This window comes from Toxotes jaculatrix, chromosome 2, assembly GCF_017976425.1.
Source record: "Toxotes jaculatrix isolate fToxJac2 chromosome 2, fToxJac2.pri, whole genome shotgun sequence".
Taxonomy (NCBI): domain Eukaryota; kingdom Metazoa; phylum Chordata; class Actinopteri; family Toxotidae; genus Toxotes; species Toxotes jaculatrix.
This window is the reverse complement of record NC_054395.1, coordinates 4,399,023-4,425,615: the sequence shown is the minus strand read 5'-3', so window position 1 is coordinate 4,425,615 and position 26,593 is coordinate 4,399,023. Positions and strand designations below refer to the sequence as shown.

General features: G+C 42.4%; 2 protein-coding genes across 6 annotated transcripts; one reads left to right on the top strand and one right to left on the bottom strand.

Annotated features, from left to right (window-relative positions):
- The first annotated feature begins 548 nt into the window (after window positions 1-548).
- Window positions 549-11,142, top strand: tpx2 (TPX2 microtubule nucleation factor). Of its 4 annotated transcripts, none has more exons than XM_041062306.1 (17): window positions 549-614; window positions 1,140-1,270; window positions 2,392-2,523; window positions 2,722-2,851; window positions 3,082-3,159; window positions 3,343-3,495; window positions 3,991-4,100; window positions 4,214-4,362; window positions 4,684-4,855; window positions 4,961-5,099; window positions 5,362-5,584; window positions 5,726-5,821; window positions 6,019-6,192; window positions 6,284-6,430; window positions 6,523-6,634; window positions 7,031-7,197; window positions 7,330-7,686. In XM_041062306.1, the coding sequence occupies exons 2-17, from the start codon at window positions 1,168-1,170 to the stop codon at window positions 7,438-7,440; spliced, it is 2,196 nt and encodes a 731-aa protein (XP_040918240.1). In that variant the 5' UTR covers window positions 549-614; window positions 1,140-1,167; the 3' UTR covers window positions 7,441-7,686. The 4 variants fall into 4 exon arrangements, with proteins under 4 accessions (XP_040918240.1, XP_040918232.1, XP_040918225.1 ...); XM_041062298.1 differs by having other exon boundaries at window positions 7,013-7,197; XM_041062291.1 differs by having other exon boundaries at window positions 7,010-7,197.
- Window positions 8,518-26,004, bottom strand: plod1a (procollagen-lysine, 2-oxoglutarate 5-dioxygenase 1a). 2 transcript variants are annotated; one of them, XM_041062337.1, is made up of 19 exons: window positions 25,787-26,004; window positions 23,582-23,673; window positions 22,901-23,034; window positions 21,373-21,536; window positions 20,089-20,201; window positions 19,445-19,508; window positions 18,119-18,216; window positions 17,592-17,693; window positions 17,350-17,481; window positions 16,249-16,367; window positions 15,679-15,783; window positions 15,361-15,486; window positions 14,978-15,119; window positions 14,736-14,849; window positions 14,283-14,348; window positions 14,025-14,129; window positions 13,690-13,836; window positions 11,870-11,995; window positions 8,518-9,739 (listed from the first exon to the last, which is right to left on the bottom strand). In XM_041062337.1, the coding sequence occupies exons 1-19, from the start codon at window positions 25,875-25,877 to the stop codon at window positions 9,584-9,586; spliced, it is 2,196 nt and encodes a 731-aa protein (XP_040918271.1). In that variant the 5' UTR covers window positions 25,878-26,004; the 3' UTR covers window positions 8,518-9,583. The 2 variants fall into 2 exon arrangements, with proteins under 2 accessions (XP_040918271.1, XP_040918262.1); XM_041062328.1 differs by lacking the exon at window positions 11,870-11,995 and adding an exon at window positions 11,449-11,574.
- Window positions 26,005-26,593: the final 589 nt, after the last annotated feature.

Below are 26,593 nucleotides of genomic sequence, written 5' to 3'. Positions count from 1 at the left end.
CTTTAATAATCTTAGTACTAAAATAGAACAAGGGTGGATTCAAATAAAAAATTAAAATATAAAGTATATACAAACATTGCAAACAAACATTGCACTCTAAGAGGTTACTAAATACTTTTGGGACTTTGCAATCAATGGAATTCAAGTACACACGGTCTAAAACAGATTCAAGTATTTAACAGGTCACAATGTAGTATGCTCATGCTAATATTGTCATTCTCAAATTCCAAAGCTTTATCGTATCATATTTTGTCTTGTCTTTCAAAAAGGATGATTACTCTTGTTCTTTTGTAGAATCTGTATTAGATCAGCATGTACTTTATCTCTCTGGGATTTTGATCCAGATGGCTTCTCTCTTCCTCATATTTCTGACAGCGTAACATTCATCCGTGGTGCCAGTACTTGCACACATATTTCCACATCTTGTTGTTCAGTCTATGACGATCACGTGGTCCGGTCAGAGGAAGTTGACTTGTATGGACCAATAAGAGGCGAGCTGATGAACATGACGTTAGCCATTGGCTGGTTCAAAAGGAAGGCAATTTAAACGCTAACGTTGCATCCGCGCGGCGTCTGCAGTTTTATCAGCTTCGCCCTGAAAACAGACGGCGTCGGTAAGTTTTTTCAACAAATCTTCCTTATTTAGGAATGCATAAGAAAATGTTTTCCTAGTTCAACTTTACTTAACGAGGTCGTTGCATAAATGTAGCAATATTAAAGATGTGCTAATAAAAAATAGCTGGAAGTTTAATTCGTATAATCCTAAGGATGCCTGTGAAGGCAAGTTATGTTTAACGTTAGGCAACGTTAGCCTGTTGTTTCCTCTCGATGGTTACCTTAAAAACTACATCTCATACTAAGAAAATGTGATTTCCAAACGTCATTCAGTAACGTAATGTTACATTAGCACAATAGTTTATGCTTTCTTATGGGCAAAATGCTTGTTCTTTGTAAAGCTTTTCCGGTCCAGTTCGTTTGCTAACTTGGTACAGACAGCCATTTTCCATTAAAAATATGCAATCAGATGCAACTTAGCGCTCGTTAAAATGAAATAAATAGCTAGTCCGGTCAGTGAACTAAATGTAGCCTTTACCAAGAGGGGCTCTAATGTAAGATTTGTTCAATGGTTTATATTTTAGGCGAGTTGTCGAAAAACAGCCTAAGATTATGGCCGAAAGCGACTCCGGTGGAACCTACGAATTTGATGCCCCGTCCCACGTAGTCGACCTCAGAGACATGGAGGATGCAGACAACGACGATAAGTGGTTTGGTGAGTCTGTCTTAAACATTTCAATCTGACTGGTATTCAGTTGGCGTTGTACTTAGAGTGGTAAACACTATACAGTGGTAAACACTTGCTAATTCTCGTTTTCACTCGCGGTATTTAAGTCTTACAACTTAATACTAGCGTTTATTTTCTTTCTCTCTCTGTGTGTGTGTGTGTGTGTGTGTGTGTGTGTGTGTGTGTGTGTGTGTGTGTGTGTGTGTGTGTGTGTGTGTTCCCACTACGCCAAACAGCAAAATGCTCAGGCTTTTTGTGTTTTTTTTTTTTTTTCCCTCTCTCTTTTTGGGGACGATTTCGTCTTCGATTTCTCCTCGTCCAGCCTCCTTGACCGCTGAATGGGCCAAGGAGGCTGAACAGACAGACGAAACAAAATGACCAGAAAGGCGTTTCCATTCACACAACACTGAGTCCTGCAACAGTGGCTTCACTTTGTTCAGCTTTGGCATTACTTTGGTGAAACAATGGTATATTTAGAGTAAAATGTGCAGCTCTACAGTCCCTGTTTGTGTTGAAGGCGTTCCACCTTTTTTGAACTGATCTGTATTGTTTGTGTTTGGGATTCATGTTGCTGTCTTTTTCTGATTCTATAAAGAGTACACGCTTCCAAGGTTTTCTTGAGTAACCCTGGATCTAGAAGTTGTGAAATTACAATGCTGCAAAACATACATGCTGGAAACTCGTTTTTGAGAAGCTGGATCAGATGGTTTAGTATTTTTGGCGATGCATCTGCAGTCTTTTGCACAGTTTGAAATTGAATTAGGAATTTTTTTTAAATGTTGCACTAGGTTCAAATTTAAAAAAACGGTGCAAGTGGATTTCTGTAATCACAAACTTCTGCAGGGATTTATTTGAAATGCTACGTTTTTGGTGTTGGGCATCTCACATAGCCATAATTAGGGTTTCTGTACATGCTAAATTTAATAGACAGTCTCTTGATCTCATATTACTACAGGTGTAATGCTCTGAAATGTGAAACTGATTATGAGAAATGCCCATACTACAGTGGCCTTTGCCTCCTATATTAACCAGTATGTAGGTTAAAACATCCTTTTGAATCTTTAAAGGAGTCCTCACTGACTTTATCTCTGACTGTGTCTCACATGCAGAACAACAGTCCGGGGGAGCAGATGGTCACCTTACTACACCTTCCAGACCTGACTGGCCTTTTATGAGAAGCGATATGCCCAACCTGCCTAGAGCCATTGTAACTCCTCAAGTCAAGACAGATGTGGAATCTGGTTGGTTTTTCTTTTTTTAAGCTTTATATGTAATTACAGAGGATTAACTCCCAATTATTTTGTTAAGATAAATGCATAGAATTAGAATTTGATACTTGTAAGGGTGGTTCTGAAAGGCCTACTTGCTTCTAGTATGTCGTTCTCCAGTCTTCTATTACTCAGTGAGTGTGAACCCATGTGGACTGATCAATGTTCCAGGTCCTGGCACCTCCACCTCCAGGCAGGTGGCTCCATCTCCACCTCCAAACATTGTCACATCATGGGGTGCTGAAACTGATGCTCAAACAAGGAGGAGGACCGCTAATCAACCTCCTGCCCAACCACGCAGGTACAGTTCCTGTGATGGCTACGCTTACACTACAGCATGGAACTGAGTGCTACAATGGGGCTCCACAACATAGCAAATGAAACTATGCTGGTCCATAACTCACACTGGTGGCATCAGCAGTTTGGGGGACTCAGCCTTTACTCGAGATTAAAACTCTTCAGCATCTCACAGTATAGTACAATTTGATATAATTCCAATTTATTTATTTTTGTTTCTTATTTTTTTTTAAGGGTTTCAAAACGTAAAGGGATAAACAGCGGTACAGCTCCACAGTCAGCAGCACCACCACCAACAAAGAAACACAAAACGTAAGTGTCACGACTGTCCTGTCACATCCTCCTCAAGCTGTTCTCCTGCCCTTTACAGCAGCAAGTGCTTTGAACCTAAAAGGCTGTATAGGTCCAGTACCAACTTGTGCCCTATCAAAGCAACTACTCTACATCACCTTTGTTGTTTTTGTTTAAGTTTTCAACTGCAGTTGTTTGTTCTAGGAGTCCTGTTGTCCAACCAGGTCGGAAATCCAATAGCATCCTGCGCAGGAGTGGGCAGCAGAATTCCAGGGCTAGTCTCCGCAGGAGTGGGCTGCCAAATTCCAGAAGTGCACCCAAGACCCGGGCAGCAGCTTCCAATACTGCAAACCCAGAGTAAGACTACTACTTGATCTATTAGTGAAACCAGTGTTTCTCAGCCTCAGCCTCCTGGACTTGGAGGGAAAAGGGGATTATCAGTTCTTGCTTGCAGTGATTCGGTTGATGAGATTAAATGTGATGACATAAATCATCCTGAAGGCTCTGATAGAACTGCTGTGAGGTACAGGCACGTCCAAGCGAACATGTTTTTATACAACCACAGTCTGAACAGCCAGAGAATAAAGAGAAATAAAACTAATACTGTCAAGCCCCATCTCCATCAGCTGGGCGCCTTCATCTACTCATGCAAAACCTGTCAGGACTGGTTTTGTCTTTTCATAAACAGAGGCATGTAGGGAAGTCAAAGCATCTCAACACGGGTATCTTACTGGAATTGAGAGCCCCACCCTCCATGATCAGTATAGCTAATGGATGAATTTCCACTTTAATTGACACTGAAATGGAGAAGCAAGCTAAAGCTGTATTTTTGCCAATGCATGTGTCAAACAGGACATGTAGCTCTGAAGAACAGGAGCTAGAGCGCATCAGGAACCTCCAGAAGGAAGTGGCTCTGCATCGCAAGAAGAACGAGGCCAGCTACAAAGCTGCTCTGGCTGGCAGTGAGTACACACAGCTATAATCAAGCTTAGTCTGTTGTTATAAAAGATCTGAAAGTTTGGATGAGAGTTCACTTTACTTTTTTGAAAGGAAATCTGTGTCACTCTTATTTCAGATCCACCACCAAAGAAGGCAGCAATGTCCACAACTGTGCCTAAAGAATTCCATTTCAACACAGACGCTCGCGTTAAGTCGTCCGCTTCATCCAGTACAGGTCACAAGGAAGTGGACTTTGTTGGTCAGCTTCGCAAACCTTCCTCCCCTGTAAGTACTTCATATATGCTGACACCTTAAATGGTCTGCAGCCTGAGGGCTTTTGACAGAACTGAGACCCAGACCTTATAAAGAAATGTCAGTGGTTCTGTTTTGTGCACAAATGATTCATGTTTAGAATCAGAAATCACATGACAAACACCAGAAACTACAGTTAATATTGATTAATATTAATAGTACATCTGTAGTCTACTATGATATCGATATGTCAAAAACTTTGTCATGGTTTTGATGGTAGACAGTGTTCACTCCTGTGTAATGTGCACTGTAACGTTTTAATTTCATTATTTATTTTTTTTTCCTTTCTGACAGGCAAAGGTCAAGAAAGGTGCCACAGTACCCAAACCCTTTAACCTGTCAACAGGCAGCAAGAGAAAGGCGGAGGGTCCAGATGCATATGTGCCCATGGCTCAGCAGATAGAGCAGTTCCAGAAACGCACCCCTGAACGTTACCATCTCCGCAGTCGCCAGACTCATGAGAGAGGTTGTGCGAGAGCCTTTTCAGTGTCACATTGTTTTTAAGACGTTAACATGCTTTTCTGTGTTGTGGGTTTAAATGTATAACTGACTGATGTTTTGCTTTGTTAAGGTCCATCCCCAGTGAAGGGGGACCACCTGAAGCTCACCCAGCCTCACACCCCACACCTGATGACCCGCCAGAGAAGCCGGCCCCCCACTGTTAAGAGCAGTGCTGAGCTGGAGGCTGAAGAGGTGGACAAACTGCACAAGTAAGGGCCTTTCATTTATCCCCCACTTTTCTTCCCAGCACTTTACATTGACTATGATTTTCTCAAATATCTGGTCAGAATTATCTCGTCCTTCCTGTTGAGTGGACAGGTGTCCTAACTGATTCTAATGCAGCTGAAATCAGATCACTGATTTTGATAAAACCTGTGTTCAGAGCTCCAGGATCCTGACATGTTGAGCCCACAGTGCTTTTCCTCTCACCGTTTCAGGGGGCTGGTCTTTAATGTTGTGTTCTAATCACAGGTTTAAATTCAAGGCCCTGGAGCTCAACAGGAAAATACTGGAAAGTGCAGAGGACTTAAAGAAGCCTGAAGCCAAAGAACCCACTATACCTGAAGGCTTCGAGCTGCAGATTGAAAAGAGGCTCCAGGGGAGACAGGCCACCAAGAAGCCTGAGGAAGGTGAAGAGAAGTCACACAGCTTTAAATCCCAGCCCCTGCCCAAAAAGATCCTGGCAGGAGTGGTGGTAAGTTAAAATCCTGCTGTCAGCAGGTCAGCGTCAAATATACCGAGGCTGGCTTGGTTTTTATTGTTTGGAGAGAACATGAAGCTTTTAAGGTTATTTCCATAGATGAACTTAGTAAAGAGGATTTCCTCCTGTCCACAGGGATTGCCAGAAAAGAAAGTCCTGCATCCAACTGTGCCAGAGTCTCCAGCTTTTGCCCTCAAGAAGAGGGTTCGTGTGGATCGCAAGGTCGAGGAAGTAAGGACACGTTTGGTTCATTTGAATCCAGCAGCTCAGCTTTTCCCTTCACTCATTTAACAGACTTGACTTTTCTTCAGCTCTAAGAAACCAGAGCTGCAACAATGGTGATCATTAGTTGCAGCATCAAAGGTAACTGAACCCTCCACCCCAGCCACACCCATGTGAGTGACCTTAAACCTGGTGTCTCTTGTCAGGTCAAACAGCCCTCGCCTATCAAGCCTCCCCCGGTGCCTCACTTCGGCCTCCCCTTCCAGCCCCGGCTCCCAGAGAACCACCATGTGGAGATCTGTCCTTTCTCCTTTGAAGAGCGGGAGCGAGAGAGGAGGGCACTGAAAGAAAAGAGGCTGGAGGAGAAGCGAAATGAAGAGGTGTAGTTGCACCTCCACAGCCGGTGCTCTTAACACATCCTGAATAAAGACACAGCTGTTAAATCCCTTTCCTTTTCCTGAACGTTTGCAGGTACCCCAGTTCAAGGCTCAGCCACTGCCAGACTTTGACACCGTGGTCCTCCCTGAGAAAAAGAAGCTGGAGACCACAAAGCCTGAGCCCTTCAGACTGCTCCTAGATGAACGTGGTGCTGTGAAGAACAGCCGCTGGGAACAGATGGTATGAGAGGATCTGAAAGCACAAAGAGCTATGCTTATTCTCTGCAGTGCTGGTCTTTAACCTGGAATTCAAACACACGCTGTCCTTTGTAGGTGAAGGAAGAGCAGAAGCACCAGGAGGAAGCAGTGGTGTTCAAAGCCAGGCCCAACACGGTCACTCACAAAGAGCCTTTCCAGCCCAAAAAGGATAGCCGACCTGCAGTTGGTAAGACTATTGACATGCAGAGCATGTGTGTGTCTGAGTGTACATGTCCTATGGTTGTGTAGACAAACTTAGATTCAAAGCAGTTGTTGAGGTTCTCTTGGCCGATCGTCCCTACTGTAAAGGCAAAATTTAGCCCACATTCATTTTAAGAAAAGAAATCTAAGCTCTTTGTCTTTAGTTGCGAGCTGCTTTGCCTGATGTGACAGTCTTGTGATCTCTGTGGCTCAGACCGGTTTATAGCACTGCATCCTGATGAAATGTATGAAGTGTATGACACCATTCAAAGCTGAAGGCTGCTGCAGCTCTGTGCTGTGCAGCGTGCTGTAACTCCATGCTCCTGTCGCCTTCACTGTCATCTGTCGCCGCGCTCTTCAGAAGGCATTCATTCTTCCACAGTTGCGGGGGCCTTCGAGCTGTCGACGGAGCGGCGGGCCCGGGAGCGACAGGAGTACGAGCGACTGGCCAGCGAGAAGGAGGCTCTCAGGGCGCTCATGGAGGAGGAGCAGAGACGGGAGGAGGAGCAGAAGGAGAAGGAGGAGATCGCCAGGCTGCGGCAAGAACAGGTCACTGCAAAAACACTTCATGAATCATGAAAATGTGTTCACTGACTCAGTGGTCGTATATAATGAAGTGTTATAGATTCTAACGTGGTGGAACGGTCAGTGTCTGACGTCGTTTCTCTGCCTCCTCTGCAGGTTCACAAGGCTCAGCCCATCAGACACTACAAGCCTGTGGCAGTGAAGAAGAGTGAGATTCCTCTCACAGTCCCTCAGTCACCAAACTTCTCTGACCGCTTCCGCTTGTGATCCGCCTCCCACCCACCGCCCTGTACAAACATGCATCTTTTACCGCTTCAGATGTTTTGTTGAAGTTTGACTCTCCATCAGTGTTCATCAGTAGAATACAGACTCTGTAAATAGACGTGTATTTTAAATGACTGAAGCTCTGTTTTTCTTTTCCATGTTGAGCTTTAGATTTTAACTCTGTGCTGTAAGGTTTTTCTCTCCCTCTTCTTGTTTTATTAACTTTTCATTAAATGTTATCAAACATCAGTTATGGTTATGGATGTTTAATTTGAAGCTCTGACAGAACTTCCAACATTTAATGCCAGTGTAACATGGGTCAGCTTAAGCTTTTAACTTGGGAAAACTGAAAATTTGAACTGGAAAAAACAGTGCTGAATCCTGACTCTGGGTTTATTGGCTGTATGGAAATTTGCTTGAGGATACACAAGGATAAGTTACCCAGAAGACAAGTGCCCCAAAGGCTCCAGGTTCAGTTTGACTGCTCCACTAAAGCAAAGTAGAATTAAGGACCTTTAAATCAGCACCTATAAAACCATATAATCCTGAGGTTGTGTTCTGATTTGATTTTTTTTATATACTGTGTATATGCTGTAGTGTTGTTAGTTGTGAGAGGGAAGTTTGCAGGAAAATTGATCACCTCAGTCCAAATGGTGCTTATTCACTTTTAGGCTTTTACATTGTTGAAAAAGAAAAAGCTGAGTGTCGACAGAATGTGACCTTTAAACCAGATGTGTCTTTAATCTGAATCGTCAGCTGCACTGGTTCCAGAGGTAAACAGGTTTTCTGGCGTATTTTTGTTTTGGTTCCATGACTGTTGGTGACACGTTTGTTCTGTGACATTAATCCCATCTGTTAGTCACTCACACACCCGACTGACCCGCCATGATTGTTGGAAATAAAGAGTTTATACGTCTTTTTGAAACTGCACTTGTTTGCTGTTTCATGTGATGCTGCTCTGACCAGAGAAGAAGCTCATCTGTGCTGCTCTGTTTATATTCTGTATCTGAGGTTTGGGTCTGATGCTTCTGTGATGTGGAGGCAGAGTGAAGTTTGCTCAGAGTTCACACACACTTCAGTTGGGTTCACGGTTTTATTCAGGTTGAGGTCAAAGCACAGCGATGACTTGAAATGACAGAAAAGTGTGTTAATATGGGGTAGTGATACTCTAAATGCCCAAAAAATAAAAACGAGTGTAGCTTTTATCAAATATACAAAAAAATAAATAAGAGGCTTTGGAGTGTCTCAGTTCAAGAAAGAATCTGAAAAAAAAAAATCTTTGGATACAGAAAAAAGGCACTTTGTGTAACTTACTTTAGTAAAATTCGACAACAGAAAAGTTTTCCTAACACATCTTACAAAAGTCTGAGGCTGAACTCTGGGTGATTTCCTGAGAGACGTCCAGCTCAAGGCACAATTTCTGATCCACACCACACACTCCAGACCAAACAGGAGCCTGCACATTGATCCAGCAGCTGCACCGAACACTACACTTCCCATGATGCATAGCCAGTTTTGGTACTTGCCTGGTGAACTCCACACTCCTGGGTTTGTAACAACAGGTTTTTGTTAAAAAAATTTGGTAACATCATCGAGGGTTATTTTCTCAGGCTGTGTGGAATTTAACTCATGACAAGCAGAAACCGGACGTAACAGCCCTTTAATCTCTGAACTCTGGGATTTGTGACAGTGCTGCTGCATGAACGACACTGATCCAGGTGAAGTACCTGTGCTGCTACACATTTACAGGACATGAGGAAAATCCAACTCATACTCAGATGTCACCCATCATGTCTGATGTCCATCAGGTCTGAAATCACCTGCAGGCTGTCTCTATGTAAAAAGATCTTGTGAGACCTCTAACATGTTCTTGATATGTCCTGGTTCCACTGTGCATCAGTGTTTTTTACGTCTCATCACAGAGCTCTGAAATTCTACTGCTGATGAAGGTCGATCACAAACTGCGTCTAATTCTTCAAGTGACACACAAACGATATCATTGTTAAAACGGGGACATGAATGAATGAATAAAGAAAACAGAGACTAAGGAGCAGCTGGGAGGCTGAAGGATGTGGACAGTGTGGTGTCCTCTTTGGTCTGGACTTGTTGGGTGGGGGGGGTGGCGAGCTGTGCCATCTTTGGGAGTTCAGGGATCCACGAAGGACACCGCGATGTACCGGGTGCCCGCGGTGGTCGGCAGGCCTTCGTGGTAGTGGGTGAGGCGGCCTGGGTGCATGAGGGCCCAGCCTTTCCGAGGAGCCTGAACGGAGCAGTCGTAGCGCAGGAACCTGCATCCACCGCCCTGCAGTCACAGCACAACTCACATTAACATCACACACATAAAGGTGCACATGCTGGTTTTGCTTGTCTTAGCCATGTTTATATCATCCTCCATCTTAAAAACATGTTCCTCTGAACTGAACTGTTATTTAACAGGATGTGATTAGAGTGGATGACGCTGAAGGTGAATACTATGCTTATGTTTAATCTTCCTGAACTCGTTATTAAGAAGACAGCCTGACTTAGTACTAACACTGACACTGTTGCACTTTGCTGCTGCGTTGACCAGCTGCTGTCAGTGAGCCTCAAGCTTCCTGCATACGTAGTTCCTTTCCTCCTGGGCTTTTATTGTGAAAAACCTGTGCAAAGTATTGACTTGCATCAAGTGTATAAGGCCTGTCCTGATAGTGACACAGCTTTTATCTGAGAATTGAGGAACGTGTGATGTCTCCAGCTTAACAAGCAAAACCACCGCTGTTGGTCACCGTCATTAGAATGAGCAGTGACCACATATTAAATATACATTACATCAGTATTCAGCTGTTGTTTCTGATTGTTTAGTCCAGTTTTTTTTTTTTTTTGGAAGATGCAGGGAAACAACATGGATGCAACAATAAAACAAGGCTTCTAGCTTCAGCTTCATGGTGTCATGCAAAGAAAGGCAGACTCACAACTCAGAAACAACACAAATGGAAAGTGTGAGACACCAGCGATGTAGATGAACATGCCGGAAACACGGTGGCGTTCTGTTTTCAGTGACATGACTCTGACTCCAGCATCATGCTTTATCAGAACCTTTGTTCTGCTGTTTGATCTCTTCTGTGTTCACCTGAGAGCTGATATGTTCCAACCTGAAACACGGTGGATTAACCCTGTTAAGAGGCCCCTGAGCCCAAACTGAGGCTTGGACCTTTTTTGGTCCCTCCCTCTCTCTGTACACGGTGTATGTATTATTTAGTAATTTGTTTATGCTAATGTAATTAAGAGCTGGTCAGAACATGTTTCATTCACCACACTGAGCCTTTAAACAGACAGTTATGCTAAATGCATGAAGAGAAAGTGAATGAATGAACGTTCTAAACTGGGTCTGTGTTCTCTACTGTCAGAACCAAATCCCATTGTTCTTTCTAGGAAATTATCAGGACATGAACGAACCATAAGATAAAGATTCCTCCACCCTGAGATGTTGTGTGTCTGATTTACAGTTACATGTTGTCTGTTTGAGGGAAAAGTCCACCTTAAATTAGAATTCACTGCATTTCTATTATAATGTGAATCATTTATTTAACACGCTTGGTATTTTGAATTTTGCAAATGTGAAGCAGACAGGTCACCGTCAGAGGGCCACCCTCAGAGGGCCACTGTCAGAGGGCCACCGTCAGGTGCCACATTCACACACGTCCAGAAGCTACAGGTGATGGACTGAAATGAATCCGTCACTGGGTTTTTCACTGGGACACATTCATCAGTCAGAACTGTCCCACTCCGTGTTCACATGCAACTGTTTCCAAAGGAACAGCCTGCATCGACACAACTGCCCAAACTCATTCTGATTTAAGGTGGATTTGCCTGTGACATAACCCGCTGAGTTTGCCAGGTCTCGTCTAACGTGTCCAGTTGTTTTTGGGGTGTGATGGGATCATATGCTGGGTAAACAACATTTCATGCTACACTAGCGGTGTTTTTTAGGATGCATACCTGTTGGAAATGCCAACCTCTAAACACACTCACCTGGTAATCAAGGCCCACTTGATTGAGTGCAATGTTTATAGTGAATGTGGAGGCGTCATGGTGTGGCCTCAAAGAGGGCTGCTCATCTGGCCTATATCTAACTACAAAGGCCAAGTCAAACTGAGCCTGCAAACACACAGACAGAAAGGAGTCATGCAAGCATTCGCACAGAGAACACAGAGAGTGTGTGTGCGCGTGTGTGTGTGTGTGTGTGTGTGTGTGTGTGTACAGGTGGACGCCCCTCGCAGCCCCTGATCATTAAAGACAAGCACCGGCTCGCTTCCTATTCCAGCATTCACTTCCAGAGATGGAGCAGAGAAGCAGAGAGAGAGAGAGGTGCAGATCACCTGCATCATCATCATCATCATCATCATCATCATGTCCTGTAGCTTCTATTACCTGCCAGCTCCTCCTCATTTACCTGGTAGTCAACGCCTTTGCTGTTGAGAGCTATGTTAATAGTGAATGTGGAGGCGTCGTGGTGAGGGGCGAGCAGGGGCTGCTCGTCAGGTTTGTACCTCACCACAAAGTTCAAGGGAGTGGAACACTGATGAGAGAACACATGTAGGTCAGCAGAACACACAGGCAGCAGCACAGGAGCCAGCGAGAGGGGGGGAGGGGCAACCCGTGGTTGCTCTCATCATCATCATCATCATCATCATCATTCTCATTCTCATTAGTCTGCACATGATTCACTCAGTCCATAGGATGCAGTGATAACTCACACATCACATCTGAACAGTGTCTCTAAAGAAATAAATGATCAGCATTTTTCTATCTGACATATTCTCACAGGTATCTGATCACAACCCTGTGTGTGAACACACACACACACACACACACACACACACACACACACACACACACACACACACAAATGAACTATTTCCTCCTGTTTGTGCAGTCCAGCTGTTTTAGGAAACGACTGAGCCTATTTTTAATGAAGCTGCGTCTCTGTGAGGAATGTTACAGCTTTTATGACATTTGGAACTATCATTAGTCTTTTTTTAACACCAGCTATTTCCCTGTCATTTTAAAATGCTTTCCCCCCTCCCTCCTTCACGTCTTTAACACAAGTTTCAAAATGTTTTCTTCGGAATATTAACTGCTTGTCCCATAGAACCATAAATTCTCAAATCAAATCTCCAAAATTTAGCTCATCAGCCAAGAGAAAGAGGCCTTTATTTTGACACAGGCTTATAATAGAAAGGGGGTTTTATTTCTAATTCCCCCCCTGCTGTGTAAATATATGTCATTATAATTAGACTGCTCCTGCTGACACAAACTCAACGCTAACACCTTGTCTTTTTTTTTTATCTTTGTTAAAAGACTGTCACTAAAAAAAAACCCAACAACTTCCTGCCCAGATGTTTCAAATTAGAAAGTGTGTGGATCAAAGGGCATAATCCCTCCTTTTACTGGTAGGCTTTTAATTTGAAACGTGTGTATTGTTGACAGTAGCTTAGCAATGATTGAAAAAACTGTAATGAATGTAACATGGCTTCCACCTCAGAGCTTTTATCAACATTGTATTGTATTGTATTGTATGGCCTTTGTGCAAGCCAGAGCTTGTCATTTGAGTCTTGGCCCTTATTTGAAAATAACTTTTTATTTGAGAATTTATGGTAACAGCTTGGTTAACCCAACACATCTTGGAGAAGATGTGGGCTCGTTAGCATTAGCTAAAAGCTTAAAAGTACAATCTATCAATTCATCGGCAAAGAATCCACCCACCCAAAAAAATTATTTCACAGTTCGAGCCTATAAAGCAGCAAAGTGGCTGAGGTCACAGGTCACAGTGTGTCTTAAAACAAAGGTCAGGTGCCAATATGAACACTGACACAGGATATAAATATAAAGCTCATAAGGCTTCAGTAGAGTTAGACCAAGTCTAAAGTTTCTGTCTTTCTGGTCCAAAATTCTTTAAATAAGAGCTGCTCCTTTGAGCTGAGATAAAAAGTAACCATTCCCACTTTGCTACTCTATTGGACTAAAAGGTGCACTCTGGGAAATGAAGTACAACCACTACAGTACTGTCACTCTGCAACAAAGCTGGGAGACAAAGAAGAATAAATAGGGACAGTCAGTTTATAACAGACATCAACATTTCTTCTTAATCAAGTTTCAGCCAAGGTGATCGATTAAAGATGTTGAACTGTTGGTATGAGACATGAAGGGATTCAGCTCAGACTTATTTTCATTTCCCTCTGGAACACTGCTGGTTTTGTTCTGAAGTCTTACCTTAGTGTAGTAACCCGGATACATTTTCTCTGTTATCGGTGCTATGAACTCCAGCAGGAATTTATGCCACTCCTTTTCAAAGTTGATCTGATTCATGTGGATGTCGATGGTGGGGACGTTCTCATAGCCACCTTGGATTCTGGTGTCCTGGGAAAAAATAAATAAATAAATAAAATATCAACAAAACTCACTGAAAGACTCTTTTGGCAGTGAAATCAGAGCTGACACTCGAGCTGAGGTGATTTACCTCCAGAATCACTGCACTGATGCAAGAAGGTGACAAACATGTGCTGCCATGTCAGCCATACACACACACTCCTCATATGATGACATACCACATTGCCTCCTCCGGACCACTTCCCAAAGTGCTCCATTTCTTCAACAAGGTGGTTACAGGCAACATTCGAGAAAATTGGGAACCAGTACACATCAGGACAAGGCTGGTGGACAGAAGACACAGCACCATAATAGCACCACTGAGTGACATCAATCCCTCCATACAATCGGTCTGCATCTTTACTCTGTCTCAGAGTGGACAGCTAATGTAGTGACTTCATCTGTGTGTGTAGGACAACTTGTGTCGTGCAACTCACAGTTTCAACCAGCTTGTCTTTCATGATGCGAGTGTAGTTCTCATGAATGTAGCGCTCCTGCCAGTCCTGAAAGAAACACACGCCCCACAGGCTATTCAATGCAAACACAGAGCGTGTTTACCATGCATCAGCACTATCCCTGCTACTGTTGATCCTACCACTGAAATACAGCTGTTACAACTTGCTGCTCAGAGCAGAATTAAAACTCTGTCTCAACAGCTGATGTTAAACAGGTCACCTTTCCAGGCCTGCTATTGGCTGATTCAGTGCGTGAGGGAGGGCACTGTGCACAGACCAAGCTGCGGTCCCTTTAGGATCATTCCTAAAGGGACAACACAAGGAGAACCCCTCCTGCACCCCACACCGAGCCTATCACTACCACTACAGTAGCTAGTAATATAATATATAATAACAGTGGATATTTTCAGGCATTTACTCGAAACAGAGTCTCACCATTGGGTTTTCAAAGATCTGCCACAGATCATTATGAAGGTGGCTGGTCTGGTAGTTTTCTGTGGAGAGGATCCGACCGAAGCTGTGCACGTTGGTTACATACATGAAGATTCCCTGTGAGAAAGATACACAACAGGTCAAATATTATAATGTACAATTTTACATTTACAAATTATAAATATGATTATATTATTCTTATAAAAAATAAAGAATGTAATTCCATTTAGTCGAGTCTCTGTCACCTTGTCGCGCACGTTGTGGCAGTAAGCCATGTCAGGGTCTAAGGTGTGCGAGTTAAACAGATCGTAGTCTATGAGCTCTGATCGAAGGAGGCTGGCCTTCATCAGGTACACATTGGACACGTACGGCACATTCCACACACCCCTAAAAACACAGGACAGTCTAAGACAACTTACACACCCAACACTAGGAAATAATACCACAGACAGACTGTGTTAAAACACTGAGAGAACCAGCCCTATATAAAAACACACAAATTCAACACTTCCTCCATGTTTGGGTACATTCAGCGTAATGTCTGCAGGGATCTGTAAAGCTGTCTCGACCTGTCTTTTGTCGCTAAACACCCTTCTGAGGTCAACGGAACAACGTCTAAGCAACTTACACTCTGCGTCCTTGAACTATGTCCACGTAGTCCTCAGACCTGGCATAGTAGCCTTCTGCACTGAGGGCTCCCCAGAAGTTGCTCCACAGTCGGCCAGCTCGAGTTATCATCGGGGCTACAACAGGACTAAAGGAGCATAAAAGGGAGTGTTATTGTTTATCTTCACTTGGCCAAATACAGAAAGTAAAAATGCCAACTCCTGCTAATAAATCTGTGGAGTGAAGAGATGTACTTTATATGGTTCTAACTACAACAGTCCCAGGACATCAGCAAGCAGAAGATTATCATTAACATTTGAGTACTGATAAATATACGTACAGGTTTTGTTCAATGAGAATTTTCAGTGTGTTCTCATTCTTTAAGACCACCTCAATGTCCAAGCTGAAGAAGTAGTCACAGTCCTTGTCTTTCCGACACAGATCACTGAAAGGAAGGAAACACACTGAAAGGTCAGCATGTGGCGCATCCTCTATATAAAACCATCTGAATGTCATACATCACATTTCATGGTATGTGACAACGTCAAACTCTTGTGTGCACAAAAACTCCTATTTTCAGTCAACAAACATTTAGCATTAAGTCCAACTACAATTAACTGAAGTTTTTTGCTAATAAGTCGATCTATACATTTTCACAGTTCAACTACAATACACAAGAACTTTCCTATTTTACTGTAAAGATGGTTCTCAGTGTGACCTGGAGGCTGATGCACAGAGAAACCTTCGTCCATCACTCTGCACAGTAAGGTTAAAACATCCTAGTGAAGAAGCATTAAGTTTAACACATTCCTGACAAGAGAGAGGACTCTGAAGGTGCTACACAACATAGGAATTTTAGTTAACTGAGATCATCAACAGAATGTGAAGACGTTACTGGTTACAAACTCACAATCCCAGGTTGCGGGAGGCAGGTGCATCCATGTCTTCCTGCCCGACCAACTTAACGTCCTGATAAAGGCTTCCATGATCCTGCAGGAAAGAGCTGACCTGACGCTCGTGATGAGCTTCCTGGAGGGAGAGAAGAGGAGAGGTAACAGGTAGAAAAAGAATTGAAGAGCAGGAGTCTGAGTTCCTGCAGGAGAGAGCAAAAACTCTTTTATTTTAATGTTAAGCTCTTGAATGTTGTTTAATAGGGCATAAAGGAGGCATTATCAGTCAAAGAGGTTCATTCCCGTAGGAGAATTAACCATTTAAATACTTGCCTTTTTGTTTGGTTTTCATTGCCATACACATTGTTATTGTCTTGCCCTCAGTTTGTAAGTGGTTAGTGGACACTTATGAAAACCATAATGTGTCCATAGGTAACACATCTCTGAAATCTGTATATGAATGAACCGAGGAGTGTGTCAGTGTTCAGGCATGTGAGACTTAGTTCTCTTTAACCAAAGACAGTGCAAAGGAAAAATAAAAAAAGCTGTTTAAAGGGTTGGCACTACAGTTCCCATCATGATTTTGGGTGATGAAAACACACAGTATCATGTTGTCATGCAGTCAGTTTGGGTTGGACTTGACCTTTTTTAGCCTTTTACTTTTCTGTGTCGATGAATCAGCACCATTAAACGTGAGGTTAGCAGTTCCTGTTCCCACTGAAATCAGATCAGTGGGGGAAGTCCTCTGCACTGACTGCAGCAGTCCTGAGTGCTGGCTCTATGTGTGTTCAGATTAAAGTTGCATAAATTGGGTTCAAAGGGATTAATTATCTTTTCCTATCCATCTCTTTTTATGTTCATCCTTTTTTTTCATTTCTTTCCAAGTTTGTGTAGCAAATGAAACTAAGAACCCAAATCTATTTTTCTATGGGACAACTCATTTGCAGCCTTGTGAAGTATTTTAAAAGTCTTGTTGATTCCTAACCAGAGCTTTCAATTCCCTATCACTACCTTTTGATTTCAGTGTCCCACTGAATGAGGTGAAGTTTATTTTGCTGCGACAGTTCCAGTAAAAACACTTGTCTTCAACAGGGTTGTTAGGATAACTGTCCTCCTGTTACCTGGTTGTAAATGAAGAGTCTGAGCCTGTTTTTGGGGTACTGGAGCTTCAGCAGGCGTTCAAAAAACACTGTGACAAAGGGGGTGGGCTGCTGAATGAAGATGCCAATCACCACCAGTGGGTATTCACTCTCCTGTTGGGAAAAAAAATAATAATTAAAAATAATTAAATGTAGTTTGTGGGGATCTTGCAAAGACAATTTGCTAATCAGGAGATGTGATTATGAAGATCCTGTGAACAGACCTTCAGAGCAGTGAGAGAGCGGAGGTCCTCATGACACACTGTGCATCCAGTCTCAAATGTCCATGTGTTGGGGATGTAGTTTCCCAGGTAGTTGATCTGGAGCTAGAAAACAAATGTATGTTCTTGTCAGTGTTTATTGATAAGATGAACAAACAGTCCATTAGGAACAGCCCTCTGGGTAGGTGGGCGGGCTAGTATACGTGTTTGATTGACAGCTGAGCCTGCGGTGGCAACAAGACACACTGCAACAAACCTGTGGGGTACACAAGTTTGTGTGATTTCAGTTGGACTTTAGCAGACAACAGGACACGTCATTTGCAGGGGTAGTGTGTACGATGTCTTCAGTGTGAGCAGTGCCTGATTCAGCTGCTCTCATGAGGAAAACACCAGGTCTCGTGCCGGTTTCAGACTCCACAGTGTGAACAGATCTGCTGATTGAAGTACTGGAGTTCGCCTGCACCAGCTGCTTTATCGGGCTGCTGTGTGTTTGGCATGTGATGGGTCAGCATGGTCTGATAGGTCAGTACCTTGGTCGGTCCATTCCCGTGGATGGTGACAGGTAGAGTATCATACAGCACGTTCCTGGCTCGTACCCGACTGTCCTCAAATTTCAGGACCACTTCATCTGGAAATACACACACACACACACACACAGATAAAGCGAGGAAAGGAGTCCACTAATTATCAGCAGATTCTGGATGCAAATGTCCTGCAGCTGTTGGCTCATTTTTTTTTTACCCTTGAAAAAGATGCAGGACAAACAGCTGTTAATGGATGAGCTTAGACAGTGAGGGTTTGTGGGAGCAGGCTGTCCTCAGGGACACCATTCACGGACTCTTGACGTTGTCGATGTGAGCTTTGGCACATCCGGCTCACGGAGAACTCACAAATTCCTTCCTCTCACCCTCAGAAGGAAAAAAAAATCCTGCAGAGTTCAGCTCATGTCTAAACGTGCAGCCCCGTCTAAATCACGACAACTGTAAATCCCAGAGCACTGAAACCTCGCAGGCTTAACTCCACTGCGCCTGTGATGCACTGTGATGAGGAATTAGCAGTAGGTTTAAATCATACACAATATTGTTAAGGATGAGCTGTATCGTTATCCTTTATACTGAACTGCACCAAAATCAGTCTGCACTTTGGTCTAAGAAGAATTCAACAAACTTCCACAGAAAAAAAAATCACGTCACTCTAAGAACACTGTGTGTACTTTATATCAGTAAAGTACACACAGTGTTCTTAGAGTGACATGAGAACACTGTGTGTACTTTATATCAGTAATGTACATCAGGTTCTCCTGTGACAATAATGCTTAGGGTGGAAAACCCTCCCTGTTATTAGTATCACTTCCTCTGCTTCTTTGTAAGATGGTTCTAGCTCAAGTAAACCATTGTGTGTAAAGATAAAGGAGGTAATCTGATCTGGTCATCACTGACGTACAAGCACACAGTGGACGAGTTCATCTTTTCAAAATAGGCCAACAGCTGTCGCATATAAAAGCAACAGCCCACTGTAGCTACTGCAAATGAAAACGCACCTGTAGTGTGTATGTGGCTGTAGTTAGCAAATGAATCGCCAACATATAAAACGGCGTTGGTGTCGTTCTGATACTGGTCTGCACATCAGTGACAACATTTATGTGATGACTCCTCAATGGCTAATAGAGTGTGAACTGCCAGAGGAGAGGAAGCTGGTTCTTTTCATCCAGAGGTTGCCTTCTGGATGAAGAGGAACATACAATTTCTCAAAGCTGTTATTGGAAGAGTGCACTTAACATTTCTAACATAGCAGCAAACAAGACAGTGTGTGTTTCAGGATGCTTCAGTTCTCGTAGTGTCAGCGGCTGGACTCACCGAGGGCTCCATGGAGGTTCTGGAACAATCTGCATTTGCTGTCCAGTGTGATATTTATGGATTTCTGAAATATTGAAAACACATTTTCACACATTTTCGTTTTCACAGCACAAATTCAGTACAACAATCAGTACGACAACAGAATCACACCACACTCATTACTCTTTTTAACACTAACACTGCTCTCATTCAAAAATGAATTCAGGTCTCTCCTACTCAGCTGTTTTGTTGTTGACAGTTAAACTACCGTCATTAAAACACACCTGCAGATGTTTCAAATTAAAAGCCTACCAGGAACAGGAGAGATTAATCCCACTGAGCTACTGGAAGGTTTTTAATGTGAAACATCTGCACAGAAAGTGCTGAGTCTCATTGACAGCAGCTTAACAACACTCAGAAAAAAAAACTGCAAAATGGAAGTGACAGGAAATAATTAGTGAACAGAAACAGTATTCCTGTTAGAATTATTCAAATATGATAAAAATAAACATCTCAAATTAGAGAAATTAAAAATAAATGAATATCTGTTTCAAATAAAGATCTGTTTTTCTCTGGAATTATCACCTATATGTTACAGTTAGTAATTCTAGTATTGTAAGTACTTATTGTGACTCTGGCATGAAATAAATCAAAGTAAATCTTACTCTTTTAGCTGGATCAATGTAAATCTTGGTGAAGAACAGTTGGTCACTCTCACTGTCTTTACCCGTCCAGCTAGAAACCATTTCTTTGATGTTGGGCAGGAAGCCAATGAAGCCTGAGGACAGACAGAAACCCAGGGGAAACATACAGGAAGTGAAAAAATATGGCTACACTCGCTCATCAAATATATTTTCTTAACAAAGTCGCATTCTGGTCAATAAATCAAATGAGTCCTACGTGTATGTGTTCTCACATATACAATTACACTCCATTAACTCAAGCATAACAGGTACAGTAGTACACCACTCAGAAAATTTAAGTGTTAAGCATAAGCACAGCAGCCTTGGATAAATTCCATGGCCTTCTCTGGATTGCTAAATGCTAAAACCATCTCTTGTTAGTCCTCCCATATTAGTCCTTTCTTTTTCTGCTTCCATGTAGCTCACAAAGGGAGCCGCTATCTTCAAACACATTTTCATTTCCATATTCATGTGTATGAACTCTGTCATATTGTTTCCACATTGAACCACATCAAGTGAAAAAAATGAAGTCCTCTGTTTCATATTGCCATGACTGATGACTACTGCCAGGTTCAGTTTTTATGGCCGCGGCGCTGACTGCTGAATACAGACCTACTTTTTCCTCTGCTATAAAAAGAAATGGCTGTACTCCTTCATATAAAACAAGGCTAAACGAGTCCACGGCCATACCGGTGGCTTGTGAGCATAAAAGTATTAAGAAATGTGCATGGCAGTATCACATTGTGTGTGGATGGTGTAAGGAGAAAGGTTCAGAAAGGAGTCTATAAACAAACATCAAGTTTTCAACTTGTCAAAGAAGCCGGTGGACCAGGCCAGATGTCTTCCTGTGTGCACATATGTCTCCGCTGTTTGTTTAAAGCTTAACTACAGGAATCATTGTTACAAGCCCTGGTCAAACCTCACATCACTAAACCAGCTTTCTAACACATACCGCATATTCATGAGGTTGTCTTATGAAGTAATACTTGTCCCCAGGCTGTTTATGGCTCCCAACAACATTCATCAGTGAACACTCTGGTAAACCATTTTCTAACCTTCTCCCTAAACTGAGCCATCTTGAACCGGAAACCTCAAATAAACGATTTGGTCTACAAAGCTTTTTAGGAGCTCTACACAGTAGAGGAGTAAGAATTTCTCAAGTGAGGGAAAAAAGTGTCATTGTAAGAAAAGATTTTGTAAGAAAGTAATTTCATCACAGTGTCAAAGATGTGTGGCCCGTGTGATAGACAGGACGGATGGACCTACCCCCTGAGCCCAGGAACCTGTTGCCCTCCCTGACGTGGGGGTGTTTGTCCTCCAGGTGTCTATCGGGCCAAATCAGGCTCTCAGAGGAGAACACCACCTTGTGTCTGGCCTGCTGGAACTTCTTGAGCAGCTCTTTGGGACCCGAGGCGAAAACCACATCATAGCTGTGTCAAACAGGGAGTGAAAATAGAAAACGTTACTGTACTGTGAGTGCTCAGCAGTGTGTGAAGCCAGTGGCATAGTTAAAGTAAATGAAGGGGTTTGCGTTTATAAGACGACAGCATTCTTTATTTGGAGGGTTAAGTTGCCAGTGGTTGTGTTTACTGGCATAAAAGGAATTAAAAAAAACATCACACTCACTGTTGATTTCAGGATGACTGCACTGCACATACACCCACATTTTCCCAGCTTTTATTAAAACTGAATCAGTTCAAGTCCAGTGAATAAACTCAAAAGGTACAAAGGTCAGCAGTAAAGTAAAAGTTAAAAAAAAAAAAGTTTAACTCACTATAAACTGACAGGGGAGTGTTCAAATGCTGGATAAGTCAAAGATTTCAATACGTTTCCCATACATAGGCTCTGCTCTTGCAGCCCGTCCGAATCAAATCACTCAGTTTCAAACTAACACCTACTAACTAACGAACTCTGCAGTAACTGAGTGGGGACCAGAGGCTTTTCTGAGTGCAGCTGTCAGGCTGGCAACAAACACGGCCCGTTTACCTACAGGCAGCCTCCATGTGAGGCGTTTAGGGGACATCTGTAAATTATAGTGTCTACCAATAGTCTGCATGTGAGGCATTTAGGGGACATGTGTAAATTGCAGGTACACAGAATAACCTGGGATACACTCTCTCCCTCTAAACTCCATGAGTCTCTGCATGCACCTCAGTCACACACCACACCACCCACCACCACAAGTAAACTCTCAACCTGTGTACTCCATTTAGTTCAACAAGAAGATTCCAGTTATTTATTTGTTCCATGCCTTAATTTGAGAAACACTGAGACACTGAATTATGCAAATTTCTTCAGTGGGTTTACATGATTTATCCTTTCTACTACAACTCTCATACCATACATTCATTTTAATGTTGCATTTAGAAGGTGATGTAGTGGTTTAGAGTAAGTACATAAGTATTTACTGACAACAAATCTTTGAGGTGAATTGAACAAAATGACATCTGTCAGCAAACCATTCCTTTAAGTGACTCACACAATGAGATATTACACATTAAGCTGCTTGATACTTCTTTAAAGTATTCTTCCCTATACTAATGTTATTGTACTGCTGAGTGGCAGAAAAACTTGTTGACTCTACCTCCACATTCAAATGCACAACTATGCAATTTTGGAAACCAGTGGCTGTATGGAAGACAGGAAACACACACTGAAAAATCTAAACCCGTCCGGTATGTTCTGGAAAGTGTTCAGCAAAAACTCCCTCAGGTACCAGTGTGTTCTCTCTGGCCATCATATCTGACAGGTGCAGTAAAATCTGAAAAGCCTGCCTGCAGTGAAGAAACTCTACCTGTCAATAAAAAGGATGATTTTGTCCTCATCCTTCATCTCCTCCAGAGCCCCTTTGAGCAGTCGCACTTTCTGGCCTCCTCCTGGAGCTGACATGTAGTCGCCTCCCCTCCATTTCTCACCCCGACCAAGGACCTTAAAACATACACGCATTACACATTTACTGCAATTCAAAAAAAATACATGTAAATATGTTTAATATAAGATAAGATAAGATAAGATAATCCTTTATTAGTCCCTCATTGGGAAAATTGCATTCAGCAACAGCAGGGGTACAGTACAGTAAGTAAATATAAGTAAGAGGCCAATATGGCCAGAACAAGATTAAATAAGCTGGAAATAAATAAGATGGAAATAAATGCTGCACATTGATATTACACTGATAGTTGCCTGGAGCTGTTATTAAGTTCGTGTGTCAACAATCCTCAGATGATCCTCTTTTCTGGCACTAAAATAAAAGTGTTATCTTATCTTACTTCCAAAGTTTGACTTTATTTTTGACAAAAACAGTGGCTTATTGTTGTGACTCAAATGCACCAGAGAAGGTTTCAATATGAAAACACTGAGGTAAAACTATGTCTAGAAAAGAGAGGAATTTGTTTTCTTTAAAAGAACAGATAAAGAGGCTTTCATGGCTAGACAGCAGGAACTCTGACCGAGATCTTGCTGTAGGGGCTCCTACCTTGACAGTGTAGTTAAAGTGTTTAGCCGACCTCAAGAAACGCCTGAAGCCATCTGTCTCTTTGGTTGCAACTGTCACAACAAGAAGTTTCTCTGGAAGACACAAGTTTGTAGACGCATTCAGAAAGATGATACCATGCACTTCTTTTTTTTTCTTTTGCCTTTGGCTTGAAGCAGAGGTACTGCCATAACTGACAACCTCTGTGATATATGTCTTTATTGTGCAGAACAGGAATCTTGTCATTCAGTAACTAAGCAGAAATAAAACAGAAAAGTATGAGCTTTAACTCATTAAATCATAAGCACTGGGGAAAAGTCCCTGTATCTACTACCACGTATCATCCCGCTCATTAGAAAACTAGATTTTTAACACAGGCAGTCACTATAAGCACCCAAAAATTACATTTTAATGCAGGGATCCCTTTGTTAATAGTGTGGTGCACATGACAAGTGCAAATTTTCTAAGAAAAAGCAAAGTGGCAAGCTGCTGAATGGTTATTTAGCCTTGCTGATGACAGATGTGTAAAAGTATTTGTTGATGACATTTAACACACTGGAGCACCAGCTGTGGGCCATGGCATCCCTGTTTGAAACCTTTGTTGCATCCCTCTTCTTTTCATTTCCTGTCTTTTCTCCACTGTAAAATAGCCAAAACAATAACTGAAAAAAATCATTTAACATACCATTGTTACTGTTTACCCCACTAATGATTGATGGCATGTTAGCGTTTGCTTGTAGTAATGGGATGTAATCGGTTAGTAACTGCAGGGATGTATTTTATTACACAATATTTTTGATTAATGTGATAGTAACTCCCTAATCCATCTGACACAGGTCACCTACCACCACTACTATCACCTCATGGTAATGGACAGCATCTGAGCGCAGCCCAATATGTAGTTGGAAAGTCAGCGAAGTGAATACCATAAACCATGCATATACTGACAAAGCAATCCTGTTCAAAAATGTTCCTCTTAACACTGTAATCAGATGTTTTCACTGATGCTTTGGCGAAAGAAATGCATCAGTAAAAAAAGTAGATTCATTCATTCAATTCAATTAGCCCTGAAATCTGCCAGTTTCACCAGTTTTCAGTAGAAAAGATCTTATATTTTTATTGTAATGCACTTTGTAACCGCGTTTTATAACGTGTTTTTGTTCTTTATTGTTCTTATAATTATTTCAGTGTTATTTGCTTTGTTGTTGTTGTTCTGTTTCCTCTTTATTCCCTTTCTGTTTCAAATTACTGACATTCATTTCTGGAAAATTCCCAGTGGGGACTGCACTGGAAACTGGAAACAACTACCATTTTACCACATCTGGTTGACTTTTTCCTCAGAAAACTGGTCGATAGACTTACTTAGGGCCAATGTGTGAGACTGCAGGCAGTAAGGTGAAATGGTTTTGTGCAGCGCTAATAGGAGAAGTATTTGTCCAAACTCACTGAGACAGAAAGGAAGTCTCAGCGGTCTCATTTTTGTTTCTTAATGATCCATAACAGACTTCCCTCAACGCACTTTTGACTCTTTAATGTAGCATTCCTGACCCCGGCTTCAGTTAATGTTAACCTTAATGTATTAATAGCAGAGCTGACAGCCCAGCGCCTGTCTGCAGCAGCCCCGTCCACGTCAGCGGCATGGAGGTCCTCCACAGCCCCTGCGTGCAGTTTTCTCTCTCACGTAAAGAGCAGGCACCGTGTGAAACTCAATTCATTTTTTTTTTCTTAATACTATTTATATTTAACATCGGGGAGGAAAAAAAAAAATCAAGTTTGGAGACAACGTAGCTAACGTCTTTTGCAGATGGTCATTTGCCATTTCGCGTGCATGAAGCGGCGCGAGCAGCGCGTGCAGGCTGTCAACAAAAAAAATCTCAGCTTTTTTCTCACTGGCTAATGTTTAAAAAGCTAAAGGTTTAGGTCGGAGACAGCCCTCTCAATCCTTTCCTATAGCGCTTATTCAGTACGAGCTCTGCTGGAATGTTCTACCGGCCATATCAGAGCTAGAGGTTTCCCTTCAGCCGGGGGAGCACATGAGCTGGGGAGTCACCCCTCAGACTTTACCGAGCTCAAGCGTCCTAAACTGAGTTATTATAAATACAGAAAGGTTAACTTTAACTTTAACGAGTGCCATTGTTGTGTTATTGGCTATATAATGCAAGCTGGGCGCAGACATAGCGTTAGTCTCAGGCAGCATTCCTGGCTTACCTTCGGGGATTCGCTGCTCCTCACAGTTTGTAACATGGGAAAGTGCACAAATAAAAACCCCTGGAAACAGCAGCCAGGACGAAAGTCTCATTTTTACAGAGTTAAAGTTGAGACGCTCTCACGACTCCCAGTGCAAACCGGACTGGACGCTTTTCCAGATGATTCCGTCTGAGAAAGCCAACTTTGCAGGACAGTGTTAACGCTGCCAGCAGAGCCAGCCCCCCCCCAGTCTCACTGTTTGTCTGTCTCTCGCTCCCTCCCTCTCTCTCTCTCTTTCTTTCTCTCTCCCTCTCTCTCCGTCTCATTCAACAAGCTGTTTACCCAAACTACAGAGCTGCGGTACAACAATAAGAGCAGAAAAACAGTCTGGTGTTTTCAGTGTTATGGTTTTTATCATGTATATTTCTGTAATACAGTACGCTCCTGTGTTAAAACTGCATGTATCCGCAACGCCCACTTCCAAAATGGGGAAAAAAAAGCTGTTTGAATATGATGAGCCAGCTGTTCTGCGGACATGAGCACTTGCACGTAGCCTGCGCTCCCTCTACCAGACTACCATGGTTTTGATGAAGTCAATATAAACTGTAAAAATTCACAAATTATAACTATAAAATTAAATATCTTACCACAGTACAAACCTCATGGAGCACACTGTAACAATAAAAGAGAATTTGGATAAACAGGATATGGATCATTTACTTTCATTCATAACAATACGGGTAGATTAAATATTGGAAATACAAGGCAAAGTGACTGATTGTGAGTGGCTGCCTACCAGCAGGTGATATGAGCAGAACTGATGTGAAG